The sequence below is a fragment of the Atta cephalotes genome (assembly GCF_000143395.1).
Source record: "Atta cephalotes unplaced genomic scaffold scaffold00003, whole genome shotgun sequence".
Taxonomy (NCBI): domain Eukaryota; kingdom Metazoa; phylum Arthropoda; class Insecta; order Hymenoptera; family Formicidae; genus Atta; species Atta cephalotes.
In genome coordinates, this window is record NW_012130067.1 from 3626468 (window position 1) to 3638199 (window position 11732).

Sequence of the window (11732 nt, forward strand, 5' to 3'; positions counted from 1 at the left end):
TACTATATATATATATATATATATATATATATATATATATATATGTTCCATTGTTATTTACGTATCGATAAATAAGGGAGGATGTATAAATAATTCTGTGCAAATCTTGTACGTCGTTAATCACCCCTGCTATTTAGAGATTGCATCGTGGAGAAGCATTTACATCTTCTCGTCACTGCACATGAGAGATTACGGTTAGTCACGTTTATTTACAAGCCCTTTATCTTATCCGCGCTTTCAGCCACAAGACACTTCATCCGGAGCGAAGATGAATACATGATGTCATCTGCAATCGGAGCGTTTAAAAAAAAACACAAAGACTGCGCGAAGTCCATCTGCCGCGACTTCGAGCGACTTTTATAGAATTATTTCTATCTCCTCTATTTCTCTTTGAAGAAAGAATTTCTTTCTCCACAATTTCTGCGTAAATTAATTTTAACAAATTTTATTTTTAACCTATTCTATTTCTTCTCGTGAACAAAAATATGTAAAAATATAAAAAGAAATTTGAAATTTATACGAACACTGTTTTATATAGCGATGGAAATGTATTTTATTAGGACATATTTTTTTATTTATTTTATTAGATAAAATATTTTTATGTTTCTATATTTTAAAAATCATTCTAACTAAATGGACTCTGTAGATATCTGTTTTATTAATTGTGTTGTAATTGCGCTACATAAAAAGTGATTTGCACTCTTTTCTCTCGTATTTTATCATTTGCAATTTTCTTTGATTAAAGAAATCAAGAAGTGGAATTTAAAAGATAAAAAAATTACAGGGAAAAATTACGTTTTGCGAGTTTTCCAAGCATTGTACAATACACGTAGAGTTTCGCGGCCTCGTACTGGTGTGTACGTGAAAGCATACAACTTTCAACGAGGACAACACGTGTGCATGCTTAAGAAGATACTTGGGAAGATATAACGCACGTACGATGCACCAGACACCCTTATATGCGATAATAATGACATAACAAAACAACGGCGCGACAATAATGATTCAGCATATGATACGTTCGTGCGTTTCTCTTGCACGCGCCATTAGCGCAAAGTCAGGTTGTTACCGAAGGTATTCTATCGTTAATAACCGATAAACGTTTTATTAACTTACAAATTTTATCATCAATAGATCGGAAAATTGTAAAACTTATAATGCTGGTATAGCTGCGAATAAAATTACTGTTAAATGAAGATATACATGAATTTTATATAATTCTACGCTGAAAATTCTCTTATTTTTATAAATGAAGATATTTGAAAAAATTTTGGAAAATATTTTATTTATACATGAATTTTTTCACGAGATTTTCCTGTTAACAACGAAATTTACGAATGCAAATAACGATACAATTGCACGATTGCAATTATTAAATTCCGCACATTCAGTTTTATCGAAGTACAATATAAAAAATTTCTTTTAATAGAGTTACGTATGATTACGATGACTCGACCTTGCTATTCACGAAAATATGAGTGACATATTTTATGGTATCTGCGTACGCGGCATTTTCCAACATTGCGGCTTTTGAAATGTCAACCGCATACACGTTACTTCAATGTCATGTGTAATTTAGCTCTAGTTATCGTTTTTTTTTTTAAGGCTGAAGATGACCTTATTTAGCAAGCATAAATACTTGGAAATTTATTCACATTATGGTGACATAATTATAAGGATTTAACATTGATCCCAATTACTTTCTAAGGTGCCCAATCTAATTAAATCTAATTAAATTCAAGATTTTAATATATATAATAATATTTGATATACACAAATACAATTAATACAAAATCTAATATATAGGCTCTAATCTATAATCTATATAAGCTATAATCTGTAGATACATACTTGTACCGCCTTGCTTCCTCATCGATGATAAATTATTACACTGTATTATTACACTGTATTTCCGAAGTCCAATCTCGTTAAGTCCAATATCCAATTATTTAGTATATCGTTAGACTATTTCAGCGTAATGAGTTTTTTTAGTAACTAAAAAAACTCATTACGTGAACCATGACTCGCGTCAATCGTATCTTGTGCTAGTACACGATATAACCTCCTCCTTTGTCCCCCACAGTCTACCGACAAATCCTGCGGTTTTGCACGAAGAAGAGCGTAATCGATTAATCGTTCACGCTCAACAGCACCTTCGAGATCGCGAGCGATCCAGCCAGCGGAGCAACATTCCACGATCCAGAACGACCGTGCCCATTCCGATCGAGTTCGAAGCGAAGGAAAGGGCTCGACCGTCGAGGAAACGTGCAACGTGTTTCATACACGCGAGATGGAAAGCTACAATTCGTTATTTCATCTGTCCATGACGCCGAAAATTGGATTTCAACTCGGAACCTTGATATGACCTTCTCCTCGACCTATCAAGCTGATCGGTCATTTCCCTGGGCTGGTCTAGTAGCATTCCTCGGCCCACGTCTCTTTATTCTCCTTCGTCACCTTTATGATTTCTTCCTCTTCCTTCCTACAGACATCAACATAGTCTAATTTTTACAGCATCCAAATTATTTTGCTGTTGATCAATAATCAATAAAATGCCACTAAAATGCACTAAAATACTATAAATAAAATATCACGTTGTAATAATTATGCTAAGAAATGTAGAAAAAATTAAAAAGATCTCAATCTCAAGAAATACAGACATAATCTTTTACAACGCAAAAGTGCTGTCTTTTAATATCTAATGTTCATTTCTATCAATGTAAATTAACTTTAATCTCGATTTAATTTACTCGTTATCCTTTTCTAATTCTTAGAATCAAGAAAAGTTAAAAAGTAAGTTAAATCAAGATTAAAGTTAATCTACGAAGAAACGAGCATAAATGTTGGTTATAATTCTTTGAAGATTATACAGTCTTCTATTTCACTAGGATACTCGTTGAGAGAAAGTGCACAGTTGCACGGTACAAATGCATTCATCTAAGATACGTAAACGTATGATTCTATATGCATATTACAGAACTGTTCAAGAATATATCATTCTCATAAGCATTTGCATTAAAATCCATGCAAATTAGTCTGGAGAACCACTAAACCTTCGTCGATATCTCTTGTCGCAGTGTGTAGAACTCTGCAAATTTCTACGCGAACATCTAATAAATCAAAGCACTGCACGATAATTTTCAGGAAACGATGGTTTATTATACATAATACCTAATAATTTTAATCATTTAGGCATGCAACTAGCTCCAGAGGTAGCTAAGAAATATGATAAATCATGAGATTTAGATCTTGATTTTTAACGGATATAGATTTTAATATTCGTCATAAATATATGAATACGATTACTCGTTAAAGAATGTGATAAAGTCTGTCTGCATTTCTTTTTCTCTTTCTCATACTTATGCAATTCGCTTTCGTTGTGAAATCAATACTTTGATCTTTCAGATAGTAATTTTATTACATTAACTGTTCTTAACTTCAGTAGTTTGTTATAATTATGAATTTGATTACTAGTTAAAAAATGTGATAAAATTTGTTTCCTTTTTTTTCTTTTTCTCATAATTATACAATTAACTTTCATCGTGGAATCAATATCTTTGATCTTTCAATTCAGATAGTATAATTATACATTTAACTTTTCTTGACTGATGCTTTTTCCCTCGCAAGTTGTCGACTTGCAGTATGAGAAGACGAGCTCAAGAACCGAGGAAACAACGGAACTTTAATTTTTTTTCTCCACAATGAGGTATCTTACAATCTATGGAACGACGGATTTCGCGTCTCTAGATCTCATTCTCGTCGACTTTCACCGGAGACTTCGGTTTTCAGCAAGGACGTTTCTCGACGCACGGTCCACGAACACTCCCATATATTCACGAACGACTATTGTCTCGTTACTAAACGCAGCCACTTGCTTCCTTTTTGATTCATTCCCTTGTGATCCCATAGCAAACCTTGCGGTCGCATTGTTCGTATGTATTTATCTAATGAAGAGCAGTTTAACACGCTTGTATTTTTTTTTATACTCGATTACAAAATTTTTGATAGTTATAGCATATATACTTGATAATAAATTTTATATTCTGATATTTAAAAATCTAAAAAATACTAAACAGTTTAATCTTTTTTTTCTATAATTAAAAAATTCTTCTATTGTGCATTTATTAAGCATCTTCATCATCATTTATCATCATTTATTAAGCATCTATTGTACAATAACTTGGATACCTTTTTTTCTTGTCTGAAATGAAGCTGTTTTTATACTTTATAATTTACGCTGTTAGAACACAACAAGCAACGCTGATGTTGTTAACCATAAAATTCCATCAAGCAATTCCGTAACCGTTGATGACTAGAGTCGGCGAATGCATGCTAGATGCACTGCATTTGCATACGAACGAGCCTCGCCGAGCCGCTGCACCTAATTGTTAGTCCGCTTGACCCAATCGAGAATCACCGCACGTGTAGCATCGTACAGACGCTAGTTTTCATTCTCTTGACTTGCCGCCTTGCAATAAAATCATGTTTTGCGAGAGACTCAGAGTGATTCTAAGAGAATATCTTCTTAATGACAGTTTTATTTCAATGAATCCCTCTTTTTTTTTTTTTTTTTTACCTTCATCTCTGCATCGATCGACATAATTCATGTATAATTTGATTGGATTATTTTAGATAAAAATGAAAAATCATGAATTTGTCAATCACTTAAAAAAATTTATAAAACTTTGCGCGACCAATGCCTTAGTGTGTTATTCCTCTAATACATTATACGCGGAACGAATAATCCACAAGATACATAAACATATCACGACGTGTCAGCGAATACGAATGTCGAAGCAGATTTTGATGGCTTCGCAAATTGGGCCAATCGATGATCCAAACCAAAGCATAATCCAATAACTATCATGCTCGCTCTAGCAAATATTCAACATTCCTACGTAAGGATAGCTACACGTCCATTTACAGCTCGTGAATTCCTCACCGATAATCCAAGGCTCCAAGGAATTTGCAACTTTTCAAAATATAAAACAGAGAAAGATGGCGCTATATTTAACAGAAATACGTAAAATAAGAAATCGAAGATTTCCATAAATTCATCTTAAAATATCTTGTATTAAAAAATTGTATGTTCTAAAATATATATTCTGATAATATTATTATTTAATTGTTGTGTAGAAACCGATTAATTGGATATTTAAATTAAAATTTAAATCTGCGTGAATACATTTGTAGTATTTTCATACGTTTCTCTAAGACAATATAAGAAATATCATTCAAATAAATATTTCTTACTAATCGAACGATGTGAATAGTTGTTCAAATATCACGTATTAGATGATATTTCGCACAACTAGTAATAACATAATTTCTTATTCTCCTAATTGAATTCTTTTCTTTATTGTTTTGTAATAATGTATTCATCTTTGAATAACTTTTCTCTTTAAATACTTTGTCTTTCTCTTATTAAGTCTCTATTGTATTCTTCATTTCTCAAATGAGTCTTATATAATAGTGTTTATCGGTCTTATAACAGTTCTATGTAGAAACAGTAATGACCGTAATTTACGAGAGATTTTTTTTTATCGCGTATGTAGATTCAAAAGCTATTAATACACGATAATATAAAGGAGCCTAAATTAAATATCATTTATTCTGTATCATAAAATTTTGTATGACGCATTATCAAATTTCTTTCCTCCACTTATTGAATAACTTTGCATCTTTTTAATCTTCCGTTCCACTTTTATTTCCAGGTGAAGGGGATTTCTCGACTTAGGCTAAGATGTCACATCACAGCGACGACAACATGCTGATAGCGACGTCAGACTCCTTCTGGGAGCCGGGTAACTACAAGCGAACTACGAGGAGGATCGAGGACGGCCACAAGCTCTGTGATAGTTTGATAGCTCTGGTTCAGGAAAGGGCGGAAATCGAGAAGAACTATGCCAAGGCGCTCAAAAACTGGTCGAAGAATTGGAATGATAAAATCGAGAAGGGACCCGAATATGGTACAACCGAGGCAGCGTGGAAGGGCGTCCTGGTGGAATCCGACCGGCTCTGCGATCTTCATCTCAGGGTTAAAGAGAATCTTTGCAACGACATCGTTCAACAAGTCAAAACGTGGCAAAAGGATACGTATCACAAGGTAAAAGGGCGGTATCATACATTGAGATCGATGAATTCTTTAAATTTTTATTTCGAAATCATGTCATGAAATTTCTGAATTTTTTTTCGTGAAATGATGAACGACAAGATCGCTAAACTATTTCGTTTCTCTCATATTTTTCAATGAGAAAATAGTAAACGGCTTAAGTTTCGAATAATCTTAATTTATTTTCAACTAATTTGAAAAAAATGAGGTTTAATTTTCTGATTTTCGCAATAAATTCCTTCTAGATTTATAAGCTTATTGGCATCAGTTATATATTAATTTGATTATGAATTTAATAATATGACATTACATTTTCAGCTTTGGCATAACACTATGTTTCAAGACCGAATAGTAATCGGCACGTGGTTGTAAAAGCACAAGTGGTGAAATGTTTAAAATTTATAGAAATTATTAGGCGTAAGGTCTCACTCAACTGAAAATATCAATACTTATTTATTTTGAGTTATCGATTGTCATATACTTATTAAAATAGTTTTCTAATGTTTGTCAGCTAATGATTTACTTTAAATGAGTTTCTGTGATAGTGGCTGATGTCGCACGGGTTTGGTTCCGTGATTGCAGTCGATGATGACCCTGAAGGAGCGCAAGGAAATGGAAGACTCGTTTAAGAAGGCGCAGAAGCCATGGGCAAAACTTTTGCAGAAGGTTGAGAAGGCGAAAGCAGAGTATCACAACAGCTGTAAAACCGAGCGGACCGCGGCGAATATGGAAAGGAACGCCTCAGCGGACAGTTCTCTCTCGCCAGATCAGGTGAATGTTGTTACATTTCCATTGTATCCTACCGGACCGTTACATCACTTGTCACTTGTAACGTACTATTAACTAACTCTGCGCAACATATCACATATTACCATGAAATCACTTCGTCATTACGTTCACTTTTAAAAAGACTAGCGGATTGTAATTGAGCCGCGTCGTGGATACAATCGCGCAAATCGCATGGATTTCTTTCCAACGAAGTAATATACTTACAATAATATTATGTAATAACATTTTTATGATACAGAACACGAAAAATTTTCAGATTTACTGTTAAATATTTTTATACATTATTTATAACTACATTGGAATTCAGATGAAAATATAAATAGAACATACGTAATGTACGTAAACGATACGTACATGAATTTTGTTGAAATATCTAAAAATTTAGATATATAGATGTAGATTTGAAAATAATTTTGTAGAACTATTTAAATAATTAGGTAGAAAAAATTCAAGCATGATGAACACTAAAAGTTTTGACAATCTAGTAATTAGCTTAGTTTATTATAATTATTTCGATAGTTCAACAAAATTATTTTCAGATCTATATTTAGCTAAATTTATACTTCACTAAAACTGTTATTTCCATGTAAAATATTGCAACTGATGACAAATTAAATTAGTGTTCTATTCCATAACTGGTAACTAGCAAACGTGCACGTTATAAATTAATTATTTTAATTAACATCGCTATGTAGAATATGCGATTAAAATCTGTGAATTAAGTGACTTGATTTCGCAAAATTCCTTCGCGTTATTATTGATACTCTTTTCGAGTCGACGAGACAACTGGATTCTAAACGAGCGCAACGTACTATTAACATCTTATATTGTATAAACATTTAGTCGCGCATCTCGATCTCAAGTGCTCTATATACGGTAGATACAGTTGTTCTCTAGCAAGTATTATTTACAGATGGCCCGAGGCTCTGAAAACGTACGTTACACCTTATTCTTAAGAATTCTTGCATGCGCCGCTACTCTTTTCTTGCTTGACGTTTCGCGGTAAGCTAACGATACGCGACTCTCGTTCGCTTCTGAACGCGGAGTTCCTCTTGCACGTCTGTGTGTTTCTTGCCCAACGTCTCTCTTATTCGGAACGGAAAGGATACTTTGTAACGATCGCAGTACAAACCGAACGATACACACGTACATTCATTCCGCTTCTTGTACGGTAGTAATTATACGAATGATACCCAAGAGTGACGGGACGCGATTCTGTAACGCGAAAGAAAAACTGTATTGTAGCTTTCCATCTGAGTTTCGCTATCTTCGCTATATATTGTTCTAATTACCGTTAAAATCACGGAGGAGAAATTGTAATACAATAAATCTAGAGTAAATTCTAAAATTAAAAAGAAATCGTGTTTCTCGATGATTCTGAGAGTGTAATCGGGATCATTGGCAGAATTTGCGAGCACACGACTCAATAATCGGCACAACATCGATCCTGATATGCGGAGACAGACATCTCTGAAAGAAGGCTAACGACGTTTTTAGATGACAGATTGTGGATGTGGTGCATGGAGCCTCAGAATACCAAAAAACCTTAGGGATAATAAAATAGGCGACGTTCAGTTTGTATGTATATGATATTGCATGTAGCATGTTTAAGAAATTTATGTCTTTTCCTTTTTTCCTTATTTACAGAAGGCTCTGCTGGTAAGCAAAACTTAATGTCTTTTCGCACGAGAAGTATCTGCTCGAGTAAATTAGTCGAATGGATCGAAATCTGAATAAACATAGAAACATATTCAAATATTCTTTTGCGATATGTGTATCTTCCTTTCTTCATGTGTAACTATATCTTGTCAACTCCTGATCTCGATCCATCTCTTATATTAGAGCATGCCTAGCTTATTTATATCGAATTGCTACTTAATAATTCTTCGGAATGCCTGTACATTTAAAGGGTTGCTACGTAAAGAATGACAACGGGTATAATTTCTGTACCGTCGCTTGATTGATTAAACCTTATTCGCAATTGAAAGAACCTACAGTTGGACGTGTATTACCGTAATTTAGTAAACGCCAGAGTCGGTACGAAGACGAAGAAATGCGGCGCACGTGCGTGGAATATGGATAATTCATGAGTTGGTCTACGTAAATCTCTTTGCGTTAAATTCTAAGAGCACTCGCTCGCACACAATGCTCGAGCAGCACACGTTCAACATTTTTCTTTCTTATAAAATCGAATAATGACATAAATTTCACTCGAACGACCTCAACCTTGTCTTCACCGCGATGCGGTTGGAAAGTGAATGCTGTAATTATGGAATTATGTAAAGCAGCGAGATTACGGTGTTACTAGATCATTTTAAATTCTATTGCAAAGTTTCTCATAAAGATTCAAAGATGTAAACAATTTTGTTAAATTTCGCATCGAATGCTCATTTGTAAAATTTTTATATTGCATTTTAATAAAACGAATCTTTTTATATTATCCTTTTTATATTAAATATCAATAGATTCTAATTTTAATTCAAAAAGAATAAAACAATAAATTTTAGTTTTAATTTGAAAATATTAAAATCTTGGAGATGCAAGCTAAATTATTATGATAGAAAAATAATTATTATGATAGAATGGCCATTATTTATATATTATGTACCTGTAGTTGCATGGCGAAATAAACGTATATATAAGTAGATTAATTAATATGTAGTTTGTTTTAGCAAGAGTAGCAAGATTATGTACTTTTTTGCACATTTTGACGGAAATTGTCATATATTTCTTGTCTCCTTTCTCAATGTGGCATCCACAGCTGAACATCGTTAAAAAGCGTTTTTGGCTTTTTAGCGATGAACTAAACGAGATTGAAGATAAAGAATTGGGCCTATTAAATTATTGCTTTAATCAATTACATAAGTACGTAACATTTAGAGAATTGCACACATGAAGTAATTCTTTCTTCAAAGATCAAAAACTCTTAGACTACATCTCATCAATGCCGACCTTTACCTTCAACTCGGCGTTAAAGAGGAACGCTCCCTGTAAGGTATTTCTAAGTATTTTCTCGTCTTTTTCGACAGGTGAAGAAAATGCAGGACCGAGTGCAAAAAACGAAGGAAGAAGTGCAAAAGGCGAAGGAGAAGTACGAAGCATCGCTTCAAGAAATCAATCAATATAATCCAAAGTACATGGAAGATATGACGCAAGTCTTTGAGAAGTGCCAGGAGATGGAAGCGCAGCGATTACAGTTCTTCAAAGATGTCCTCTTCGGTATTCACAAGTGTCTGAACATATCGCAAGATCCAGTGTAAGTCCCTTCCTAGTACTGCGCAACCGTATTGTGCAATGTTACGTAATCGCAAATTCGGAAGATGCATATTCTCTATAAAAATCGATACTCTGCTCACGAATGCGACACGATCGTCTATTATAATCAACATTGATTAGAGATTTTCATTTCATCGCTCAATTAATTGTCTTAATTTTGCCTCGACAATTTTTTGCTAGACAATCCAAATAAAACTGAAATTGAAAGCACGTCTCTTCCTGCCTATTTCATGTTTGGTGAATACAAAACTTCCATATATCATCATTAATTGTTATTATAGATTGTGTATTACTGTTTTTAGGCTTCCACAGATATATGAAGAATTTTATCACACGATAAATAACGCCGATCATGAGAAAGACCTCAAGTGGTGGTCTAATAATCACGGCGTCAATATGGCTATGAATTGGCCGCAGTTCGAAGTAAGTCGCTTTACGCTTGTCGCTAAAAACAGCTCTACAAAAGCTCTATTGTCGCATGTAAAAGCCCTGCTCGTGGTTGAAAATCTGTTATTAGACAACAATTAGCTGTAGCGTGGACTGAATATTACTCTCTATATAGTTGTCCTCCCCTTTTTTACAATAATTTTATCATACTTGTTACTTGTTGGATATTCTGTGCGCCTTTGCACACTTCTTTTGTTCCCAGTACTCGATTTGCCGGAACACAATGATATCCGTTCTGATTTCTGAAAAATATTAAAAAGATAAGAGATAGAGATGTCTAGAGAAGAGATAAATCTCCATTGAAAAATAAATTCCATCCAAAATCAAGCAATAAATGACATATTGATTTTTACAAGAATAAATGATAATTATTACATATTTATATAAAAAATATATAAAAATTTATATATTTTTTTACGCTAAAATAAGGAGCTTTAAAACATCGGGAATACTCTTCATCAGCGTTTTTAACCCTCCCATTCGTCGCTGTTGTCATCTTTTCCGTAGTTGTTATTATATATTAAAATAAGAATTATGCTTTCTTTTGTACATTCGCCTTTGAAAAAAATATTCTGCTTAACAACAATATTTTGCCTTTTTCAGTTTTCAAAGCTTCTTAACCGTAATCTTTCGAATGTGCCTATATATCGTTCGGAAGCGCGATATTTTCCGATTTTTTACTTTTCTGAAAAAATAGTATTTAAATTCACATGTCGCTGTACATAACGTGAATTCATCGATTGTTTTCTTATGATTACGGGTTACCGATCCTCTTTATTTGAAAAAAGTTCTCCTTTAATTAACTTATATGGAAAACTTTACGCAAAAAACTGTATTATTTGTCGCAATCATACTATCGCTCATCCAAATGTTATATATCTGAAATGTCTGTCAAGGGTTAAATTCGTTGCTAGAGTAATACCCAGCCCCAATACCGTCGCCTCTCTCGCCTGATCTTTTCTTTCAATTCAAGAGTACTTAAATAATATCGAATCCCACATTATGATATTGTACTCTTAATATTTGAGAAGGAAGTATAAAACAAGAAGAAAAGAGAGAAAGAGAGAGAGAAAGAGAGAGAGAGAGAGAGAGAGAGAGAAGAGAGAGA

At 33.6% G+C, this 11732-nt stretch overlaps 1 protein-coding gene across 1 annotated transcript in view; it reads left to right on the forward strand.

Annotated features, from left to right (window-relative positions):
- The first annotated feature begins 5743 nt into the window (after positions 1-5743).
- The window catches only part of LOC105625739 (protein kinase C and casein kinase substrate in neurons protein 1), an 8875-nt gene continuing 2886 nt past the window's right edge, over positions 5744-11732 (forward strand). The window contains exons 1-7 of the mRNA XM_012207060.1: positions 5744-6106; positions 6695-6883; positions 7815-7835; positions 8399-8479; positions 8549-8560; positions 9931-10157; positions 10480-10600. Of these exons, the coding sequence (XP_012062450.1) occupies positions 5744-6106; positions 6695-6883; positions 7815-7835; positions 8399-8479; positions 8549-8560; positions 9931-10157; positions 10480-10600 (1014 nt within the window). The remainder of the gene's footprint in view (positions 6107-6694; positions 6884-7814; positions 7836-8398; positions 8480-8548; positions 8561-9930; positions 10158-10479; positions 10601-11732) is intronic.